This window comes from Manis pentadactyla, chromosome 2, assembly GCF_030020395.1.
Source record: "Manis pentadactyla isolate mManPen7 chromosome 2, mManPen7.hap1, whole genome shotgun sequence".
NCBI lineage: Eukaryota > Metazoa > Chordata > Mammalia > Pholidota > Manidae > Manis > Manis pentadactyla.
In genome coordinates this window covers 171,301,138-171,326,020 of record NC_080020.1, presented here as the reverse complement: position 1 = coordinate 171,326,020, position 24,883 = coordinate 171,301,138, and the positions used below count along the sequence as shown (strand labels likewise).

Genomic DNA, 24,883 nt, shown 5'->3' with positions numbered 1-24,883 from the left:
CAAAACCCATAGAATGTACAATACGTTGAGTGACTCATAACATAAACTAGGGACTTCAGTTGATAATGATAGATCAGTGTTGGTTCATTGGTTCTAACAAACGGACCACACTGTTCTGGAATATTGATGGTAAGTCTTTGTCGGGTGAAGGAGAGAGGGTATAATTGGGAGCTCTTAATGTAAGATGATATTTACTGAATTCACCTATGTAAGATGATAACTACTGAATTACTATGAAGTAATACAGTATCTGAAAGGTTCTTTTCAATTAAGGGTTTTAATTGTGGCTTATAGTAAGTGAGTGAGTATATGTTAAATCAATAATCAGTCCAAGATCTTCATTCTGTTCTTGGACTTTGTTAAAAAGATCCAAGGGGGAAAAATATTCTTCTGGAGCAAGATTCTCTTCAAAACTCTGGCAGAGAAGAATGAGGTAAGAAAGAGCAGATGGGTGCTTAATATCCTTTATTTTATTACCCATTTATTCAAGCCCCGTGATGCTAACAGTGAGATGCAAAGGAAAATTTCCACTCTTCTGGAAGTTACAAACTATTGTATAATGCTTTCTTTCAGAAAGATTAGAGGAAGAAAATAAGCTCATTTCTATAATTTATTTCTGTGTTTATTTGTTTCATGTTGGTCTCCCAGCCAGACAGTAAACTTCCAGGACCACATCAGTTTTGTCCCACACTGCATCTCCAGCTCCAAGGGGAGTGCCTATAAATAGGCACTTATAAATACTTCTAGAATATTTATATATGTGAAGGATGGATTTAATTGCTAAACATTTTTTTAATGTATTTGGCTTACTTATGTACTCTTTTCCATACTGGTATATTTGGTTATTCAAGTGCCAGCAACATACTTTTTTTTATCAATTAACAGACTAGTTTTTAGAGCAGTTTCAGGTTCACAGAAAAACTGAGTGGAAAGCACAGAGAGCTTCCAATTATACCCTCTCTCCTTCACCTGACAAAGACTTACCATCAATATTCCAGAACAGTGTGGTCCGTTTGTTAGAACCAATGAACCAGCACTGATCTATCATTATCAACTGAAGTCCCTAGTTTATGTTATGAGTCACTCAACATATTGTACATTCTATGGGTTTTGACCAGTATATAATGACAAGTATTTACCCTTACAGTGACATACAGAATAGTTTCACTGCCCTAAAAAGGCCTTCTTTCAAGGATAATAGTTCAAAGAAGGAACCAAATGGTTTCCTTAATTATACATTTGGCAGTAAGCTTTGTATGTGCTTAAGAAATGCTGTAAGCTTTTGTGTTCTATATTTTGAAAATGAAGTAAGCTTGGAATAAGAGTAGTAGTAGTCTAATAGAAAGGAATACTTCATATGTCCCTAGCACTTATTTTAAGCAGTTGCCTGAGCATGTGTAAGCATCAGAGGAAAAGACAGTTCTCTCAGTTGTGTGCTTTCTATTCCTAATACCTTTTGCTATTGATACAGAAACCCATATAATCTGTTGGCCCATGTAGCACATCAGTGGGAAAGAATTTTCCTTCTGACAGTTGCATGGCCTTGGGAGACAATGACACCTAACGTTTGTTAGTATTTGCATAGCAGTTTGCCATGTAAAAACTACTTGCACATACACTGACTTAGTTGATCCTTGTAACAGTCCTTTGCTGATGAGGTAGTAGTACTAATATCTCCTAGTGATTGTCTTTCTGTGATATTAGCAGTCACTGATGATTGATAGTTACATCCATTAATTTGTTCGGAGCTTTGAGAAATGGTGAATTCTGTTGTTGTTTTCTTCATTTATTAGCTGGGTATATTTCCATCAAGAGAAGTTGCCCCTCATTATCTATTTGGGTGCCCAGTTGTAGTGTCATGATTCTTTCCTTTTATTTAACAGTTTTCAAAATAATGAGCTGATTCACTAGTATCCTCCAGTGGTGACCAATGGGATTTTGTTTTGTTTATTTATTTGTATCACTGTGGACTCCATTGCAGTTATTATTCTTAACTGAGGCCCCGTCTTTGGCCAGTTGGAGCTTCTCAGTTAGGCTCCTGAGTCCTTTTTTATCAGAGTTGGGTCAGAGCTAGGAAATGTGTTTCTATGTTTGCTTTTAAAATAAAATACATCTAGTTCACATTGATACTTCCCGTTTAAGTTCAGAACAACAGGATTTTCAGTTAAGCTCTTCTGTCTTTTATCAGTACCTACTCTCTCCCACGCCAAGAATAGCAGTTCTCAACAGTGTCTGAAATTTGCTTTGTCTCACAATTCAAATCCAAGTTCTTCTCTGACTCTATTCTACTTAAATCACAGTCGCTTTGTGGCCCCTGAAATGTAAAATATTAGGTAGAACTATTTATGTAATTTTTAGTGACATATACATTCATTCACATGGACTTTGCTTGCAGTTTTATATGCCTATTGACTATCCATCCTGCAGTTTTAATGAAAAGCAAGTGATACGTCCAGGTTGAAGCAGCTTTGGGAAAAAAAATGTCTCTTTTAGCAGAATTACTGACATGCCAAGTTTATTATAATCTCTTGGTTTTATTCTGGCTCCTCTAATTCATTTTTAATTCTTTCCCTAGAGATGAAATAATACACATTTTCATTGTTTTGCATTATAGGACTTACCAGAAACTGTTCCTTACTTAAAACGTTATACGATTGGGCATCAGGTACCTGATGATGACACTATTTTTAAATTCAAATATGCTGTTAATGGGCTTTTGAAAGAAAATAAAGATAATGTGAGTTTTTTTTTCTTACCTGAACTTCAGTATGCATTGTGAATGGGGTTGGGAGTTTTTAATATTTTTAATAGTTTTGCCATTGGGCCTATTGTGTTTAATATTATTAAAGTGGAAATGTCAGATGTCAGATGCTAATAGAGTGAGGTGATACTTCTTCTTATGGCCACAAAGTTAGTTTGGAAAGTGATTTTAGTGAGAGATATGAACTGAACTAGCTTATTCATCTATTTTTTAAAAATCTGATTGGGAAATATAAAAATGTTCTTTTATGTATTGGTTAAGAGGTGGGACATAAAGGAAAAGGTAAAGAATCTCTGGGTCTTAGAGTATATAAAAGAGACAACAAAAGGCGAAGTTTTGGAGTGAGACAGACCCCTAGAAGTGAAACAAATGGACCAGTGGAGTGGCATCCTCATCATAGGTATTTAAGATATTCCTGCTATTTTTCCACTTTGGATTCAAGTGGGGAAGGACACTGCCACCTCTTACTGTCATTCTGCAGACAGAAAGAACTTAAAAAGGCCAGTGTTTTCTTGTTCCTGCTTTAAAGTCTACCTTACTCTGTTGCAAATAGATCTTAATAGCTTCTGAATTTTAAGGATCCATGTGCCTTTTTCTAGCATCTCACTATCAGCAAGACTATTGTATTTGTTATATTTTAAAACTGAGGTCCCTTGTCTTTGGAAAGTGACTGGCCCACAGCGTAAAGTGTTCATTTGGCCATCTTTCTAAATTTAGCTTGAGAAATATACACTATTGAGCTGGACAGACAGTAATATTGCATATGTGTGTGTATATATATATATATACACATATATATATACACATATCAACAGGGAGTAGGGGAAAAAGAATAGAGATGGCAGTGGGAAGTTAGGGGATGAAAGAGAGAGACAGGAGTTTTAAGATTAACTTTTAAACTACAACCCTGTTGTTTAATGCGGGCACTGGCTCTTAAATATCATAAGCCCCATTCACATATCTTCCTTCCACTTTGACTTTAGAACTTGGGAGGCTGAGCCTTGAGCAAGGCATGGATAGAGGAGGTAAATTTTCTAATTTGTATAAATTGTAGTTACAGAAACATCACCTCTTAAGATGTTAGGGAGCCGCTGCCAGCTTGCTCGCTCCTCCAGGCTCCTTTCCCTCGAACTACCGATGGCATCCCGTCTGTTCCATGAGGGCTAAAGGTCCCTGAGAGTGCCCGAGGACACATTGGTAAATCTCGGTCACTCTCGGGTGTAGTCGTTGCACAGGCTGGCCCCGTGTTGGTCGTCTGCCCCCATGGTGCTAACTTGACAGGGCTCTGCCGTAGCGGTCTCGGGGCCTTGCTTATCATCCATTCTGACCACCTCCGTGATAGGCCCCTCCACAGGCACCAGCTCCCAGATGAAGAGGACATGACATTTTTCACCGTAAAGACAGTGGGTTAATTATAATAAAAGAATTAAGTGCAACGGGAATATAGAGGAGAAACTGAGGAAGGCCTCACTGAGGAGACAGCATCTGGGCTAGGTGGTGAGAGAATTTCACTAAAATGAGGACAGGACAGCCCCGGTATCAGGAAATGTACAAAAGGCACAGAGCTTGGACATGTGCCATGGAGAGGCAGCTCTGCTGGGTGAGGGGGTAGTGTGAAAGGGTGAGGAATTCGTATGTTCACTTCCAACAAATATATATGTGATACCTGCAAAGTTGAAGGCACTGTTGTGGGAAGTAGGAGCAGAGGACAGTTCTTGCTCCTCCATCCTCTGCATTCTAGCTGGGGAGAGAGAATGAAGTGAGTACATGGAATGTCATGACGATAAGTGCTTTGGAGAGCACCAAACAGGATGGAGAAAGGAGGGAGTGTGCTGGGTGGTCAGGGAAGGCGTATGAAGGTGTTGTTTGAGGACAGCCTAAAAGGAAATGAGGAACCAAGCCACTGGGTATTAGAGGGGTGGTGGAAAAGTGTCCTAAAGCAGAGGGAATAGTGGTACAAAGCCTCTGAGGCACAACTATCCTCAGCATGTTTGAGGACTAGTAAGGAAGTCAGTGTGGCTGGAGTAGGGAGGGAGCACTGAGTTTAGAGCAGTAGAAAATGGGATCAGAGAGGCTGGCAGTGGGCAGGAGGGAGGTGGGTCATGCAGGCCCTTGTAAGCCATAGTTTGGATCATTGTGGAATTACAGGTCAGTTGGAGACACAGATTGATATCTGTTTATAAGAGTTCTAAATGCTATGCTCAGACTGTGGGCATTAATGTAAACTAAATGAAGATTTTTGGGCAACGGAGTAACCCAACCAAGTTTACATTTAGGAAAGATAACATCTTCCATATGGAGGAGCAATTGAAATAGTAGCGATTAGAAGTAGGGAGGTAGTAATCCAGACAGGAAAAAACAAGTCCTTTCTTATCAGACACCAGCTAGTCACAGACGTAAATAAAAAACTATAGTTTTAAAATTTAATTTCTTTATAATGCTTTTAAATGATGGAATACGAAATTCTGTGGCATACTTGGAGAAATCTTAGACTTGATTCTAGACTTTGTTCTGTTTGCCTGCTGGGTAGCTTAGACTTATATATTTCCAAGTCTTGCTTGTTCATCATAAAATAGGGGCAGAGCTGTTCATCTGGGTACTTGCCAGGGTGCAGGGGCCCGTGGCCTGCGGGGAGCAGGCAGTGAGAGGAGGAGCTGAAGCACCTTGGGGCCTTGAAGGGAGTGCTATGGGAGCTGTTTTTTTTAATAACTCAGCATCAGAAGTGAACCTCCCATTTGCGTCACTCAAAACCAAATTTCATTCTTCTTCTAGCCTGTTTTGTTTTTTTCCCACTCCCTTTTCCTGTACTTAAATCAATGACTGATGGGCACTCTCTAGGAAGACAGATGGGTTTATCTCAATATGGTTTAGCTGTTTGGACCTGACCAGGCCTTCTCCCGTCTATACCCTTGCGTCTAACTGGTGGCTCTTCACAGTTTCCCAGAGAGTGAATTTTGACTTGGTATTAGATAATTCTTTATAGTATGTTCCTAAGCACAAAATCACATTCCTCTTCAGAGTTATGCCTTTTCAGGGTAGTGGTAGTGTTGTGTGACTAAGAAATGTCACTCTCCAGAAAGGCGCATCACTTGTTGGTAGTGTGCCAACGTGACTTTAACCCTATTCCCTGTTTTACAGAAAAACTTATCGGCGTCCACTGTACCCATGGTGTAAACAGGACTGGCTACCTCATCTGCAGGTGAGTTGCCAGTCTCGAGAGGCAGACCCTGTTCCATTTGTTTGGTTTACAATAGTAATGTAAGCTGGTTGCAGAAAATCAGCGTAGAAACTTATGAAGGAGAAAGCAGTCCTACCCCCACCCAGAGATACCACCGGCCATCGTTTAACCTGTTTTTTCACACCTTAAAAATGCAGACATAAGCATATACATGTACTTTAATGGTATGATATTTATTTACTTATTTATTTTGAGAAGGGATTTATTATTTATTTTTATTTAAAAATTTTCAGTTGAAGTATAGTTGACATACTAACTTCAGGTTAATGGTATAATATTTAGACATCCTGTTTTATAATTTAGTGTATGACAGATGTCTTCCTATAAAAGTCTTTGGAAACCTCATTCTTTTTTAAGGTTGCATTGCTCCTTTGCTTACTGATGTCCATAAGAAAGTCATAAGTTGTTGATATTATAAAATATTGAAGTAATGAATATTCCTGTATGAACATCTTTGAATGCATATATACTGTCTTCTCAGAGACCGTTTCACTCAGAATGGAATTTCTGAATCAGAGCAACCCTTGTGTTTTTGTGGATGTTGCTGCCCTGTGCCAACTTATGTTCATTCAGAAAATATGTATTAGGCATCTTCTTTGTGTAAGCACTGTGCTGGGTGCTGGTAAAAAGACTTGTGAGACTTTGTGGGCAGAGAGACTTGACCAGCCTTCTCTGAATCCTACCAGTCTAGAGAGGAAATAGATACTTGAGAATCACATCGTTGCCTGTAGAATTACAACCCAAACAAGTGTGGACAGGTGTATCTACATGTGAAAACTTATATCTATGTGTGGAAACATATCTATCTACTTGTGGAAACATATCTATCTGTCTATGTGTGGAAACTTATATCTATCTATATCTATCTACATGTGGAAATGTATCTATCTACGTGTGGAAACTTTTATCTATCTATATCTATCTACATGTGGAAACATATCTATCTATCTACGTGTAGAAACTTTTATCTATCTATATCTATCTATCTACATGTGGAAACTTATATCTATCTATCTGCATCTCTTAACCAAAGTGGCACTAACAATCCTATCATCTCTTACATTATTATATAGCCGTAGGAGTCAGCAATTTCCATCTCCTTTTCCCTTTCAATGAAAAACTGTATTTTCCCCAAGGAGGTGTATTTGGCAGCATTCTCTCTCTCTTGTTGAGCCTGCCTCTTCATAGCTTCCCGCTCTGGCCTCTGCCCTTCTGTAATGGGCTCTGACACTTCTGGCCCAAGGATGTCAGATATCCTCCATGGACGTGGTATGAAGAAGTAGACCTCTTGGTTTACATACGGGCTTTTAGGCTTGGGTGGAGGCTGGTTCTGGGGCACAGCAGTGGGAATGGGCTCCTGCTGGAGAGAAGTTGAAAGTGACATTCTGTAGGGTACAGGTCTAGAAGCAGCGGACTGGGTGACACTAGGCTGGGTAGACTTGGTCAGGTCTCGTTGGGTTGAGTTGGTCGAGACTGGACCCAGAGATGAGCAGGCAGGATCTGTTAAAGATGGAGGAGCTTGCTGGGATGAACCGACTGCAGTAGACTGAGCTGCACTTGTAGAGCCAGGCTGGGTAGAGGAAGGCAAAGCTGGCTGGTCTGAGGCCGGAGACCGTCGCCTACGAGGAACTCGGCAAACTGGAGACCTTTCCTCCGTCGGAAAAGGCAAAGGCACAAATTTGAGCTTCCCAGGAGGTGGCAGTTCACTCTGAGATGGAGATGGACACTCTTTGTTGACACTGCCATCTGGTTTCTGAAGTCTTTTCCCCTCACGTAGAGTATTCAGCCATGGTTTGGTGGCCAGGGGTGCCTGGGGGTCTTTGGGGTTCCTTGAATTTCCCAAGTCCTGGGAAGAAGAGAATCGAGGTTTCTTATCAATCCTCTTCCCCAGTGCATGAAAAACCTGCACAGACTCCAGCATGTGCATGCCTAGCCTGCTTAGAGGTGTTTCAAAGTTCTCTTGGCTGAGCTCAGGTTCAACTTTCTTCCGCTTCATCCGGGGAATCGTTGGCTTTTTTTGTGCTTTGACTTTGTTTCCAGACTGCTCACCCTCTTCAGCTTTCTTGGAGTTCCTTTTCCTGGTTCTTGTGGTCTTCTGTGCACAGCTCCTAGTTTTTCTAGTCCTCCTTGGTGCAGTTATTGGAGATTTGCGTCTAGAACGCTTGGACTTGTTCGCAGGAGCCTCATCACCATCTGCAACATTGCAGATATTCATGTCTCTGTCTGGTGCCTCGGGAGCACCACTGAGAGGCTCAGAGGCTTCATGACTGTTGTTCATTGCTTGACCAGAAGACCTCTTTTTTATACATGACCTTTTCTGCACCTGGTTTAATTCGGTGGCTCTGGTATCTTGGGTTTTGCTCACCTTGGGACCTTTGGACTGAATAAAGTTTTTCAAGGAACTGAAGAGCGGATGAAGGTGACTGTCTCCTGCCTGGTCAGCAATGTTTGCAAAACTGCTGTTCGAGTCGTTCTCATTTACAAGTGTGCCTTGGTCCTCAAGGCTCAGGCTGTTCTTCCCCAGATCAATGTTTTCAGAACGAGGCTGCTTCTCTCGGTTGAGGGGATCAGTGCCGTCCAGGAGATGGTGAGTATCAGGGATGTGTATAGGCAGTAGTACATCATCTTGGTTTTCTGCTGGGATCTGGGAGGCATCCAGAGGCTTCAAAAGTTTGTTTTTACTATCCTCCAAATTGTTATTCTGTGTTTGTTCCTGATTTTTAGATGGAGGAAGTGCTGAGGGATTACCAGAACTCTGGACTGAAGCTCTCACTGAAATGCCCCCAACCTCAGGTGGTGGGTTATTCTCAAGTGTCTGGCTATGTGGATGTTGTGGCAGACAACATATCTGGTGAGGCTGCAAACCCTGGGAAGTCTCCATCACTACAAAGGAACAAGGAAGAAGTCAGTCTTTGGTAAGTGAGATGCTTCTAGATGCAACACGGAAACCATGCACTGCTCAACACGGACAAGACTTTTCTACTAGTTCTTAAGAGTCATGGGCAGCACCCTGTGCTAGGAGATAGAGGAGGCAGCTGTTCTAGTTCTTACTGCTGATCATTTGATGTCACTTTGCTTGGTTTCCTTTGTACTTCATAGGACTTTTATAAGTCAAGTAAAAGGTAAAAGTGATTTTTAAAATATGAAATGTTTTACAAGGCCTAGCAGTCTTATATGTAGTCTTCAATAATCCTATCTTCTTTCCTGAGAAGTTAAGAAAACCTCACCCCATAGACTAAGAGAGAGAATGGAGTTCTTCCTCATGAAATATATAAGCAAGGACAGATTCATAGCCTGCTTGTTTTGGACAAGATCCCAGAAAAAAAGGTCTTAAATCCTGGTGTCAATTAAGAAAGTGAGGGAAAGTTAAGCTGATACTAGCACAATAAGTGAAATGCCTTCCAAAAATCAGGACTAGATCAGGAAAAGGGAGTTCCTTGCAGTGTGGGAGTGTGCAGGGGGAGTGATGAGCTAGGGCCGTGAAAAGCATGGTATCCCTTGGCATGCTCTGTGTGCATGTGGCATAGATGGCCGTCACAGTGTCCTGCCTTCCCACCTCCATTAGGTCTGAAAATGAAGAGCACTGAGAGAGAGTGGTGGTTATTGAAGTCTCAGGACTTGAACTCTACCTATTTGACCTTTCTTTTGAATGCTGACCTTATTCCTCTCCATACTTGCTGTTTGCACTCACCTTGAAAACGTGTTTCTTTGATGGTTTGAGTAGACACGTAGTAGTAGATTCCAGATGTGGAGACTGGTGGTTGGGTACCTGCGGGCTGAATCTCCTGTAGTACCGTCATTTCTGGTTGAGGGGCAGAGGCCCTACTTCCTCTATCTGTCACAGAGCCATAGGATTGCCAGCAGGGGACAAGTTCTCCAGATCGCAGAGTCCCCATTGTGCCTTGATTGTAATAATATATCTGGCTCCCTTGCTGGTAAGGATGTGACAGACTATGTCCCTGATTTAGCATCTGGGTTGGTATTCCCTGAACAAGCCTGCCAGGAAGTGATGGATACACAGGGACCATGTAGCTGGCATACGAAGTCTGAGCATACTGCGTTGCCGTGCACATGGCTCTGTTCTGGTTAGTGACAGTCATAGTGAAGTCTCCAACTGAAGTGGAGATCTGGCGCTGGCTGGTAACTGCAGACAACACAGTTGTGCTGGAATGTTGGTAAAGCTTGGCAGTCCCCATGAGTGGCTGGAAAGAGGTGCCAGAGGCTGATGGCGGCAGCCATGTTGAACTGACAGTGGGAGCAGAGACTCTGGAGAAATCGCAGACTCTTCCTGTTAAGGAAGAAGCTGCATGGCTCACCACAGGAACAGGGAACTGCAGAGAATGTGAAGTTCCAAGTAAAGATGGATTTTGGAAATTTTCTGTAGGGAAAAAAAATCAGTGAGGTTGACATTTCTCTGTCAGAGTAGCAGCATTACCTTAAAGTTGCTGCTATCAGGAAGACTGTAACATCAACTCACTGGAGACAGCAAGAATCAGTCCGTTTCTGATGGTTCTCAGTGCTGGAGCAGTTTGGTATCCTTCAGTACTCACTGCCCATGCTCCCAGCTTGGGCAGATGTGCAGAAGACCCAGGAGAGGGTTTCCTCATCGTTCTCTAGGCTAGAAGCAACCTTCTCCCTGCCCTTCTTCCCTATGAGCCTGCATTAGTGTCTTCTCCTGTGCTATTTCCTAGAATTGAAGCATTTTAGAACTGGGAGGTCCCTCAAGAACTTCTAATAATCTTGTTTTGCAAGTGAGGAAACTGAGGCTTAGAGAGGTCAGATGGGCTTTTTCGAGTTCTTCCATTATGTTAGTGTCATTACCAGGTTACAGGACCCTAAGTATCCTGCCTTCCTTGCCAGGACTCTACTCTGAGCATTACACTGCCCAATACCAGGAGAAATAGAACTTTTCATATGGGCCCCCCCCACTTTTTTTTGGTCCATTGGAAAATAGCACAGCTGCTCCCATTGTAATCCTCAGTGTCTCATTTTGCTTGTGCAGTTCACATGCTCTTACCCAGAGTTCACGTATAGCTAGGTCCAGTTGGTAAATTTAAGGGGTCATTCTTACCCTCTTCAAGCCAGGTTTCTGATCCTCCCTCAAAATGACTACCTGAGAGTGAGTTTCTCAAAAAGTGCTTTTTGAGAGAAAAAAGTTATTTAAACTCTGTGAGCTTTAGGTTATTCATCTATAAGTGGTTATATAGTAACAATAATGATAGTAATAATTCATACATGGATAAAAGTGATATTACATGTGATTTATATAGAGGAAAACATAAGTTCTAGAAAGATAATGAGAAAAATTATGAAAAACATATCACAAAACTAAAAAAGAAATATGGAGATACTAATGGAAACTGGGGTATGTATGGAGCAAGCATTAAGCATAAGTTTACTATTAAATGGAGTTCTGTATCGTATGTGCAAAACTATGAAAGTGAATATTGCCTACTGTATGTCAGTGAGTACTACTAACCAAAAAACAGCCCACAGTAGAAGGTGATTTTGAATGAATTCCTAGACAGTACATTCAGACAGAGAAGATAATATCAGTAAAAAGTTGCATAAACAGCAGCAAAATGCAATAAATGTGCAAGTACAGGTAGCTACAATTTTTGTAGAAAAATATTTCAGTAAAAACTGAGGGAAAGCAGAGAGCAAGATACTAAGTATAAAGGAATTCCATTATTGTGCTCTTTCATAGCTGTCTGAATATTAGCCAGCAAGTAACAGATATCAAGCCTAGTAGAAATATATATATTTCAATTAATATAATCACATAAGAGAAGAGAAAATAACACTTAACAAGTATCATGAAGGTTTTATTATTTATCTTAAAACCTACATCATAGTCTTCAACATCCAGGAAAATGTCCCCAAAGCCCAGAAAAACCATCATGGCTAGAATTAAATTATTTTTTTTAATTTAGGAAAACCCAAAGGACTGCACAAAATTTTATTAGATAAATGTGGAGTTAAAGTTGTGGGGCTTGATTTTTCCTTCTTAGAATAACTAATATCTAAAAGCAGATAATGGGTGTTTATTAGTGTGCTCTCTGTATTAGGAAGAAAATAACTAAAGATAGAAAGCAGTCTTGACTTGGAACTTACTTATCACAAAAGCAGTTAGTCCTGATTCAAGTGAGGAGATAACATTTTTTAAAAAGACTTAATTTTATTCTTAATAGGCAGAACATCTACATAGTTTAAAAATCAGAATGGCATAAAATAGTGAAAATTCTGTTTCCTTCACTCTCCTAGATAACCATTTTAGTTTCTTGTTTATAGGAAGCATGATTTCTAAAACATACTTCTAAAATGTTTACATTCAGAACTGTAAGGTGTCATCTGTGGTTCACAGAGGCAACAGGAAAAAACGAACAAGCTCCTTGTTTCTGATGTGTGATACCCTATCTAGCCTCACTGTCCTTAGTCTACTCATGGAAGCATTTGCTTAAATCAACTGTGTTCTGCCCTGCTCTGAGCAGATTTCATTCTATGCTTCTGCTTTAATTTAAAATCTTCGATTCCTTCAACATTCCACTCAAACTGCTCCTTTTTGATGAGAGCTGCTCCATGCTTGCCTTCATTCTTATATTTTCTCTACCCTCTTGGTTCCTGTTGGCCTGTGCTGATGAAAACAATCTTCAACTTCCTTCCTTTTGAATAGCCTAGTACTCTCTATCCTCTCTCCTTACTTTCTCTTTTCACCTAGTTTAGATAGAACACTCCAAAATGTGTGGATAGTACTTTTTGAACATCATTAAATTAAAAATAGTTGATTTGAAACTTGAGGGAGGCCACTACAGATGATACATCTCAACATATACTGCCAGTTTCCTACATCACCTTGTTTTCTCTGTTTCTGTTGAAACACTTTCAAGATACCTTTGATTTCATTTTCTACATTGGTGCCCTTTAAAACTCAATATTGGAAAAGAAAGGGACCAGAGAGAAGTAATCTGCCATCCTAATGTAACAGATGAGCAAAAAACAGATTTTCTTGGAGTGTCAATGACTTGTCCAAAGTCACACAGCTAGTAAATGTCAAAGTCAAAACTGAAATTAGGTCTCCAGATTTCTAGTTTGACTCTTTCCCCCATTATTTCATGCTATTTTAAGTCTGTACTACATTTAGGGGCAAAAAAAATCTAATGAAAATCTTTAAAAAGTTTCTTTCCTTACCAGACATGGTCAGAGAAGAAGAGGAAACAACAACTGTAGATACAAGAGATGAGGATAATATAGTAGATGATATCTCAGTGACTGAAGCCAAAGAGCACGTGTGTCCAGGATGAAGATCACTGGTCACTGGTCACTTGAGATGATCCAGGTTTGTTTATAATCAGCTCCATGGAAACCCCAAGATTCCAGCAGGTGTGGTAGGTTGGTGGGAGAATGATGTCACAAGCAGGCAGTGTGAGGTAGCCAATATGGAGGTCAGATTCCCAACTAGAAGGCAGGATTTGATGGACGGAGTAGTAGCAGAGCTAAAACAACATCTAAATGGCTGAGTCTGTGAAGGTGAAATCCTAGAAGACAGGTGTGATAGCCTCACTTCCCCCCAGGATCTTATGTTAGAGAAATCATCTCAACATTTCTTATACATGTTCATTACTATAAGAAACTAATTATTTATAATATATTTTATAACATATATGACACATTTTAAATTATATGTACTGTTCATTAATATCCTTAGGAAGGAGGAACATTTAGGTTGAGCAGTTACACTTGTTCTGAAATCATATCAGTTGATCTGTTTAATGCACTTGCCCTTTTTTCGGAGCACAGGAAGGGATTAAGGAGCTCTTTCTGTAACTTGGTTCAAGAATTGGATGAATTTGTTGAGTGCACCTTGTGAGGAAAGATGTGGTCCAAGGATCTTTCCTTTTAGTTTCTTCTCCTTGAATCTGATCTTCCTTGGGCTGTGCTGGGGTAAGCCAGGTTGCACTTGCACCTCTATTCTGCTTTCCTTTTTTTCTTCATTATAGGCATTGTTTCTGGGACAAGCCTTGATCCGGCATTCTCATACTCATGGATGTTACTGTCAGTTTCCAGCAGCAGGGGTGCTGTTTTTAAGTGCCTGATCCTTCCCCAAATGAGCTCTGCTCATTAGATGCAAACACCAGAGAGCTAGAAGACATCACTGATTGCAAACCTTTCCTCTTCCAGCCTTTGGTTGCAGTTCTTTTGACCATAATTTTTACCTCTGGCTTCTTAGGCTGCACAGGTATCCTGCCATCCCACTCTTTTATACACGAGAGGCATTACTGATATTTTCCCTTTCCCTTCTCACATAGTGTAACCAGTATTGCATTTAGAGTAGCCTCCTCCCCCCTTGCAAACAGGTAGGGTCTTGGAACCCTAGGATTCTCTGCCTGCCATGCTTGGGCACAATGCAGACAAGCTGAGGAGGAGAATAGTTAGAGAAAGAGACCATTCCTGTAGAGCAGGGAACAGGCAAGGTGAACAGACACAGAGAGATTAGTGTGGATTTTTCAGTTTCTATGAGAATCAAGTTGACACATTTTTAGCCTCATGTTAACAGAACAGACAGTTCAAAATATATGTAATATATTTTAGGTAGCTAGATAGTGCAGCAATTGCTATGAATTCTGTACCCTGAAGAGAGTAATCGTAAATATATTTTCCCATCTTGTTTGATGTCAGAGTACCTCATTTCCTCACTCACTGGTATGTTTGTACACTATAGATGGTTTCGAAAAAGCTCTGGTTTTGTCTACATGGTTTCTCCTTCTCCCATTTTCAAGGAATCCAACATTGTATGACATATTGCATGTTTTCCTGTTGATGATTGTTTATTTTGAAGCATCATGAGCTATCCTGACTTGATGGATTTAGTGGAGAGATTTAAAAAGGAGTCTGTGAAAAGGTCATTTTGGTGAGTCACACTGTGCATGCAAACATAAGGAAAGATGCCTGCCCTCAGTGGCTGGATTGCTTCTGTTTTTGCTCCCTGTTTAGTGTAACTCACTAAGGGCTCTGTGACTGTGATAAAGTGAATTAGGGCTGAGTACCTAGTGATCTATGTGGTGGAAGCTGGTTTGGTGGAGCAAATCTGTGGATCTGTTCCTTGGTGGTACGCCTTTAGAGGTGCCTAGACTGATCTGTCTAGGGACTTTCCCAGTGCGATGAGCAGGAGGTATGTGATATGAGATGCCAAAAACCCACATGAAGCATATAGCATAGATGGTTCTTCTTTTTCATTTATAGGTTACATATTCATTTGTAGACACATATTTCACTTATTGGCTTACTTTTCCTATTAGGAGATATGAGTCTTTTCAGTGATGGGGAGTGATGCTTATCTGAGAAGAGATTGTGAAGGGTATTGAAGTGTAGAGAGAGAACTTAAGCTTAGAAATTTTTCCCAAGATTTTCTCCCTAAGCTTCATACCTCTGAAGCCTCCTTCCATGATATTAGTATGTAACGTGAGGCTAATGACATATGGTAAATACCTGCAAGCCACATCAGTCTCCCTTTTCTCCACTTCCATGGGAATCAAGGGCATTGAAAGGTAAGGCAGTTTAGTTAGGTGGTGTAAAATTGAGGTATGTGTGGTAAGACAAATTCTGGTAGCAGTACAATGTTTACGTATTGAAATATTCAGTTCCAACATTCAATTCTATTTAGGCAAATCCTTAATTAGGCCTTTCCTGGTTCTCAGCCTTTGTAACTATTTTCTTTCTATAGATCCAGCCTTTTGTTGTTAGCTGCAGGCTCAACATGTCTTAAGCTCTATAAGAATCTTAAATGTAGGAGGAAGAACCTATAGAGCTTTGGTCTAACACTCTGGAACTTAGTATTAAGCCCTACCCTGACCTAAAGACTTATTTTTATATTTAGATATTGTCTTGTCCCCAGACTCACCTCCTGTATTTTGTACTCTTCGGGATAACTGGGACTGTCTTGGTTTAACATAACAAGTCCATCCACCCCTGAGGCTCTTCCTTACTGTCTCCATTGCCACTTTTTGATTTGATTTAAGACTGAAATCCCTTAAACCCCCAGGGTTTGGTACCTGGGGGCCCTACCAGATAGCAGTAGATTTTGTTAGTGTCAATTATTTGGTGGTTCAGTGCTCCAAATATCCCTCATTCCTATATTTTCCATTCCACTACATACCTATCAAGGCATTCTTTTACCTCATGTTGAATGCAGTCCCATCCAAAGACCCAATCTTTATTAGTTCGCATGCTTTCTGGAAACCCTGTTATGCCTCAGTCTGGATTTTCTTATGTCAGCTATAACTGAGTTTGTTTCCACTTCAAGCTTTATCTTTTAGCAAACTGGAAGTGCAGGGTCAGTACAGGTTTTCTAGTTTCTGATAGATTTATGTTACAGTTTGTATATTGTCATGTCTGTAGATATTTGTACCATTTTTACTTTTTGGTCTCTACATGCCTATTGGTGATTTTTTTCATGAATTCTAATATTTTATGATTTTATTCTAAAAAGGTATTTTTTCATGAATTCTAAAAGAATATTTAGCACCAAATTTGAATTGCCTAATTGTAACTTTGCAAACTATGCTGTGCTAATAATTTATGTCTTTTCTTTTTCCAAATAGCAATTTACTAATATTGACCCACTTTTGATTATTATAATTAAAATTGTAAATGCTTGTGTATTTCAACTTGGTCAGAATATGACTGCTCCACCAATGTTAAAGCTAGTGATCTTTTTACCCATTCATTCATTCAGTAACCCTGGCTTTTCTGACACTGTTTTCCGAGCTCTAAATAGTTGCAAAGAATACTAACAGTGTGTGAAAGGCACTTTCAGAAATTAGTAAAAAAATTCACTATTATAATTTTCTACAGTTTATCTGGGATTTAGTACTCTACTCTGCCTTCAGACGTACTGTAGGACATGCTGCCTTTGCTGTCCCGCTGTGGCAAAATTCAGAATTTTTCTAACAAGTACAAATCCCTATGCCTGATACTGTGTGCAAATTTCAGACTCAAGCTTCATTCTTACCTCTCTGTTATTTCTTGGTGTTTTCTAACATGTAAATACATACTTATCCATTTCTAGCATGATACCTGGCACCTGACAGGAACCCAAAAGAAGGTTCACTAAGAGTGGGAATGTAGGTTGATACAATATTTTTAGAGAGTAGTTAGGTAGTATCTTGCAAAATTTTAAGTTTGCATATCCTTCATTCCAGCAATTCTACTAGGAATTTACATATAGTTGTATACATGTGTTAGGCAACAGCAAGCAACTAAAACCCCTAACTAGGCACTCCTCTCTCTGAGGTCGCCTGCACTTTTTCTCTAAGTAACTTTAAATAAAACTTTTACTCTGCTTCACTACTGTGTCTCTGCCCTTCAATTCTTTGTCGTGGCGGGACAAGAACTGAGGAAAGCACACAAGGCTCTCCGAACACATGTATAAGGATGCTCACATTGCAGCCTGTCTTTAAGGGGGACAAAAAATTGAAAACAACTGAAAGTTACAATATTGGACAGGTTATGTAAATTGTGGTACTTATAATCAGAGGAGTACTTTGCAGCCTTTATAAAGAATAGAAAGGATGTTTGCATAAACTGACCAGGAAAATAAGCATCTAAGATAAATAGAAGAAACTACATATAGTGAAGGCAAATTCTGGCGTGCTAAGACCCCCACCCCTTAAGATCCAATCACCAATGCAGAACACACCCTACCCCTACTCCTTAAAAACGCACTTCCTCACCCATGAGCTGCTGCTCCCTCTCTCTGGGGGCAGCCATTTTCTCTTTCAGATAATAAAATCTTTTGTGTGGGCCTGTGTCTTCTGAGTTGTTCTGGGGTAAGGAGGGTCGCGGTGAGATACCCTTTCACTAACCTAGATGGCTTTCCTATTGAATTGTTCAAATATTTAAGGAAGAAATGATATCAATTAAAACATACTTTTCCATGGAGTAGAAAAAGCAAAAGGACTCCTCAGTTTATTCTATAAAGCTAAACTTACTATGATACTAAAATCAGGCAGACATAATAAGAAACTCAGCCTACAGAGTGAGAACTCTTAAACTTAAATGCAAAAGTCCTTAACTAACATATGAGTGAGTACAATCGCACAATAAAAAAAGAAAATCTAATATATCCCTACAAAGTGAGGCTAGGCCCAGGAACGTAAAGCTGATATAACATTCAAAAATCAATCTAATTCACCACATCAACAGACCAAAAAAAAAAAAAAAAAAGGGAAAACTACACAATTGTCTGAATAGATGCAGAAAAAAAATTTCAACAAAATTCAACATCTTTTCTTGACAAAAATTCCCAGTGAACTAGGAATAGAAGGATACCTCTTCAACCTGCTAAAGAAGATATGTAAAAAGCTTACAGCTGCAACCATACTAAATGCTAAAAGACCAAAAGATTTTACCAGAAGAATGGAAAGAGAAATTATTTCTTGTCTTATCCTCCTACTCACTCAAAACCTTAATGGAGCTCTTAGCCAGTGTAAGAAGGCAAGAAAAAGAAAGAAATGGATACTGATTGTGAGAGAATGAATAAAAGTCCCTCTAGTCATAGAAAAAATGATTGTCTACATAGAAAATCTAAAAGAATCTGAAAAAAAAAGCTATCAAAATGTGAGCTTAGCTATGTCATGATATGTAAGGTCAACAACCAAAACTCAAGTGTATTTCTCTGTACAAGAAATGATTAATTGGAAATTGAAATAGAAAAACAGATTTAATAGAATAACATCAATAATGTAAAGTCTATCAAAATATTGACCATGACTGGATGCTGAAGATTACAAAACACTAATGGAAAATTGAAATAAGAGTTTTAAAAATGGAGAAATTATACTGTGCTCATTAATGGAAGGCAATGCTATTAATATGTTAATTCTCCCCATATTGATCTATAAGTTCAAAAAAATTCTATCAAATTATCAGCAAGATATTTTGTAGGTAACAACAAGCTGATTATATGAGAAGACCAAAGAACTATAATAGCCAAAATAATTTTGGGCAAAAAGAATAAGAGTTACCTACAGAGCGCCCTTATACCTTATCTACAGAGTACCCTCAGCTGGATGCCTCCTGCAAAAGGATTACTTATAGTAAATAACTTGAGAATTTATGAGGCATGACTCTCTTAAGAATGTCACATTGGCTATATAATTTATGGGATATAAAATAGAAATATTTAATAACTTAAATGCTCCCTGGAGGTAAGGACCCTTGTGAAACCTCATGCACTCTTCTCTGCTGGAGAGTATTGTATGTTACGGGGAAGAAGAATTGGAGAGCCCTCTTTTTGTCTCATTTGTGCTTAATTATCTCTATCCTAAACTATTAGTAAAGAGTGATACTGGGTTCAGTTCTACCATTCCTGTGAATCTGATGTGATAATATGGTCCTTTGTGTGAGTTCACCCTGTGATTCTATTAAAATAATACAAAGGAATAAAATGCAGATAAAAAATAATAACAAAGTGAAGAAAGATAAGATGTCTTCAAATGAAAAACATAGTAACATTTCTGAAAGACAGTAAACTTGCAGTAGAGTGGAGAGACAGCCAGGGATTCTATTACTCTGTTCTGGTACTTGTAGAATAGCTTGTAATGAAGAAAGAAGGTAACTTCACTTGCTAAATATCAGGGAGACTGGTATCATGGAGGAAACTTAATCGATAATTCTTATATGGCCAGTTGATCCCTTCACTTTACTGTCCCTCAAACCGTCCATAGGATTCTGAGAAGCCAGTGTCAATGATGGTGGAGCACCACGCCCTCTTCTAGTGCTCACCATGTCGCAGGCAATGTTCTGATGCTTTACGTATGTTAATCTTAACCTTCCCACCTTCTAAGGTAGGTATTATCAGTCTCACTCTACAGCGGAAAATTCAAGCACAGGGAAGTCACATAAAGCAGACAATAAGTAGGTGAATCAGAATTCAACCCCAGGTAGGTTCTCCTCCAGAATCAAGTGCATGTGCTTCACCATTATACTGTTTGTGTCTATCCTCTGTCCTCCTGCAGCAAAAGAGGCAGGTATCCTGTCTGACTACCAGTGATGGTGAATAGTTTCTTGTGTCAGCTTGACTAGGCTACAGTGGGTGTTGCTGGGCAGGTATTTTGTGGATATGATTAACATCTACAATCAATTGGTTGGAGACAAGATCATTCTTGATTACCTGGGTGGGCCTGTTTCAATCAATTGTAGGTTTTAAGAGCAGAACTCCGATTTCCCTGAGGAAGAAGAAATTCTACTGAGGGACTGTAGCTTCAGCTCCTGCTTGACAGTTTCTGTTCTGCCCTTCTTGATGTCCTGATGGCCTCCCCTACATATTTTGGACTTGCCTAGCCAGCCCCAACAATTGTGTATGTCAATTCCATACAATAAATCAGTCTCTCTCAATCTCTCCTCTTTATCTATCTATTCTGTTATATGTGTTTGTGTGTGTGTGTGTGTGTGTGTATATATATATATATATATATGTTTCATATAGCTCTAGATTATATATATATAAAAGTTTTCAAGTATTTTTAAAAGGTGCTAATGCTAAATTTTAAATATTAATGGATATTCTAGAATCACAAGACATTTAAAGAAAACTCACAAACTAAAAATATAATTAAATAGGGCAAAAACATAAATATCACAGAATGCAGAAACAAAATTCAGAAATTGAGAAGTAATTTTAACATAAATATTAGTTCCCTTTATGTTAAAAGGGTGCTCAGAGAGTCAAAAGCATTAGTAACAATGTGATATTATGATTTATAAGAAATATATAATTGGTCTTCCTCTGTCTGGCATAGAGCTCTTAAAACCTTGTAATTTCCTGTGATAAGAAAATAAAGGTGCCTTCTGTTCTTTGTTGTGTTGATGAGGTATCTTATTATGGAAAGCACCTAAGGTTGGGGTTGATACTGGAGCCAGCCTTGTGATCAGAGAGTAGGAAGTTTCAGTCCCAGCCTCTGACCTCTGGGGAGGGGAGAGCAGCTGGAGATTGAGTGCAGTCACTAATGGCCAGTGATTTAATCAATCATGCCTACATAATGAGCCTCCATAAAAATCCAAAAGGTGGTGTTGAAGAGCCCCTAGTTTGGTGAGCATGTGGAGGTACAGGGAGAGTGATGTGCCTAGAGAGGGCATGGGAACTCTGTGACCCTAACCACATTGCCCTATGGATGTCTTTCATCTGGCCCTTCTTGAGTTATATCCTTTTATAATAAACCAATAATCTAGCAAGTAAAATGATTCTGAGCTACTCTAGCAAATCACTCAAAACCAAGCAGGAGATCTTTGGAACCCCTGATCTATAGCTCATAGATCAGAAGCCTGGTAACAACTTGACTTGTGATTGGCATGTGAAGTTAGGGGTTGGGGGCAGTCTTGTTGGACTGAGCCCTAAATCTGTTGGACTGAATGCTATCTCCAGATCGATAGTGTCAGGATTGAGTTAAATGGTAGGTCACCAAGTTAGTGTCATGAGAATTCCTTGAATGTGTGGAGAAATCACCCTCTACCCCACCACACATACACACACTCACACACACACACACCGGAATTGATGACAGAATCGTTGAATAATAAAAGAACAAAGAAGAACTCTTAGAAATCGAAGAACAGTTATAGAATAAATATTCAGTAGAATGCTTGGAAGATAAAGTTGAAAAAAAATTGTATAGCAAAAGGAAAGGGCAGAAAAAATAAGAAAAAAAAAGTGATAAACTTGAAATCAATCCATGAGGTCCAACTTTATACTGATGAGTTGCCAGAAAGAATTACATTGAATAATGAGGAGGGAAATTATAAAAGCTAAAGTACAAGAAATTTCTTAGAACTTAGTCTTAGAACATAGTCTTTCTTAAGAGTCGAAAGAGGTCACTGACTGTTTAGCCTCATGATTGAAAAAGACCGTTGTACACATCTAGTAGAGATAAAGAAAAGAAGTATAAAAGAGTGGAAATAATCTTGAAAGAAGTGAGGGGGAAATAAAGCAGTTGCCACAAGATACTACAGTCACAAAGGGATTTTATTTTCTTCCCAACAGCACAGTGTACATGCAAAGAATTGGAATCAAGCCTTCAAGACTTAAGACAGTTATTTCTCAATACAATTCCATACTTGGTCAACAAATTGTAAAGATATTCAGGCAAGCAAAAATTGAAAAAATAAGTAAATCTATAAAACCTCTTAAGTACTTTGTAGGAAGTTTCTTAAGTGTGTGTCTAGTGAAATGAAGGAGGGAAGGGAGAAAGAAGATATGATTCTAGAAGGATGTCACCTAGCCTGACAGCAAAGAAGGATGATAGCGACACAGTCTACCCAGAGATTACTCAGTCCAGCTTGGGGAAGCTCTTGGTGCTTAGGCTCTGCCAGGAATAATCCACATGGGGGGAGATGTGCCTGGTACTGCTAAACCACGGTCCATCCCATGAACATGCAGGAAGGACACGGGTACTTCTCTTTGGTTGCTTTTATTGCTCCAAGTTCTGTATACAATTGGGATCCTTGTCTTTCTCTCACCCAAACGTCTCACTGCCTCATATCCTTTTCTTTCCCTCAAGTCTGAGTGGGGTCTTGCTGGGGACTCTGCCTACTTATCTTCCAGAAAAATCTTTTTCTTTCTTTACTTTCATAGTCTTCATGTCCCCCAATCTGGTCTCATAATTTCTTACAGACAATCCTCACATTGGTGATGCAGGCCTTTCCTGGTTTCTCATGTTGTTACAGACATTCCTTTCCCCCATTTCCTTAGTAAATTGAATGAAAAATTTAGAAGTGTATTTAAACAAATGAAGTCAATCATCAAGGTAAGTGAGATTATTGGTGAGATATTCAAAGATAATTTATGAATGTGTGCTTTGTTAGTTTTCTTGAGTTCTTTTACTCGTGGGTTAGTTGTTTTCTCATAAAAATATATGGATTACATTTAAAAAAGTGTTCTTCTGCCTTAATGGTGATCTCAGCACTTAGGACAGAATATGTAAACTGATAGCTTTGCACAGTGGTGCTTAAAAATACTTTCAGCCCAATCTCATTCAGTGAAGCCATTGGGATATTGTGTATGTTATTTTTGTTTTAAAATTTGTTCTCTTTATGGGTGCAAAGTTCTACATTCCCTGATTTGTACTGGTTCTTCTTCTTTTTATTTTGCTATAGTTCACATATGTAAAATACAGGTTTTTTTTAAAAGGGAAAACATATAAACCAGATGACAAGAACCAAAATCGAAGGAAAGAACTAGTTTTGAAATCAAGCACACATTCCAGTATAATGGACCATATAATTAATCTAAGAACAAAATGGCAAAGTCCCTAATCGTACATATATTCAGCTGGTTCTTTGTCGATTTGGTTACTTACTCAACTGTTTCATTTAATACTCTGAGTTAATGAGGGATCTTATATTCTAACAAGATGAACATTACAGGATTTTTGCCTTAAGCCCAAGGTTCTCATAAGCCTGGATAGCAAGTACAAGTTGTGATTAGAGAAGTGTGTGTGTGTGTATGTGTGTGTGTGAGATGTGTGTGCATATACATGTATGCACATACATATGATGGCCGTTTGTATATTTATATGAAAGTCTGCTATATACTGGTTATAAAAATACTATGTAAAGGCAAAAACTGACACATTAGTTCTATGGTCAGAGTGACAATTTAGGGAATTGGATAGAATACAAAATGGCTGAGATAAGTGCTGGAGGGCAATAAAACTCTTAAGAGAAGTATTGAAAGATTGCTTAAGGAAGAGAAGAGGAAGTGTGTTTAGACAAATGAACTTAAACCATCAGCTTAAATAAGGGGATTCGTGTTAGGGAGACATTCAGAGTGACAAAGTTAATTTACAGATGTGTGTTTTGATTGTTAATTGATTTTTCTTGAGTTCTTTTACTGGTGGTTTAGTGTTTTCTCTTAACAATATACAGATTACAGGAAAAAAAATGTTCATCTGTCTTAATGAGGACCTTACTGGTGATAAGTAGGATTTTCATAGGTAGAAGCTACGGTTAGGATATTCTTAAGAGAAGATACAGGTATAATGATATGTCCATAGGAGTACTGAGTAAAAAAGTTTGCCTAGGTGTATTGCATAGTGAGATGTAAAGCTAGAAACTCAAACTTAAACCAGGGTCATAATTGTACTCATCTTAAATGTGAAATGATCAGGCAGTCATCTGAGGGTCACTGAAAGATTTTTTGCAGAGGAAGGTCACAAAGCAGTGCTAAAGGTCCCACAGTGCCAGATAGAGTGGGCGAGAGACTAGTGACAGGGAGGTCATTGGCAATGTTACAGTAGTCTAGAGATCCACAAATGAGAGCTTGGATTGAAATAGGTTGGCAGCTAGGAACAGGGAGAAAGGAAGTTTGTGAGAGGCTGAGAAAGAAAAACTGACAAAAATTGATTCGATGTTTGTCATGGGCCTGAAGAGAAAAGAGGATTCCTGATATCACTAGGCTTCAAAACTTGAAGGGGAGAGTGGCAGATTATTAAGAAAATATAGAAACCAGAAATAAAAGCTAGATTTGTTAAGCATGGAAAGAGAAAATGTAGGGAGGCAGGATGAATTGGAGAAGTAAATTATATATCATAATTTTAGAGAGAATTTACTTAAAATTATCATTCAGTTTTCTCCACTTATTTCTTGAATCCAGCAGTTGTGCAAAATTACTCTGTCATTGTTTCCAACACCTAAATATCAATGAGAATGCTTGTAGTTAAGAAATGAATCAGGGTGGAATGATATTGACAGCTGTCACTGTAGCATGTTATTATTTGACTATGTTCTACAACTTCATTAGTTGAATTGAATAGATATTTTGAAATGAAGTGATTTAATGGCACAGCTGAATATATAGCAATTTGCATAAATTATACAAAATCCATTTATGA

The 24,883-nt window shown here is 39.0% G+C and overlaps 1 protein-coding gene across 1 annotated transcript; it reads right to left on the bottom strand.

Annotated features, from left to right (window-relative positions):
* Positions 1 to 3,833: 3,833 nt before the first annotated feature.
* LOC130682680 (uncharacterized protein C2orf78-like) lies at positions 3,834 to 10,606 on the bottom strand. Its single transcript, XM_057497542.1, has 5 exons — positions 10,477 to 10,606; positions 9,691 to 10,377; positions 7,903 to 8,882; positions 7,178 to 7,809; positions 3,834 to 4,122 (listed from the first exon to the last, which is right to left on the bottom strand). Exons 1-5 carry the CDS (start codon positions 10,604 to 10,606, stop codon positions 3,834 to 3,836), a joined length of 2,718 nt encoding a protein of 905 aa, XP_057353525.1.
* Between the last annotated feature and the right edge of the window lie 14,277 nt (positions 10,607 to 24,883).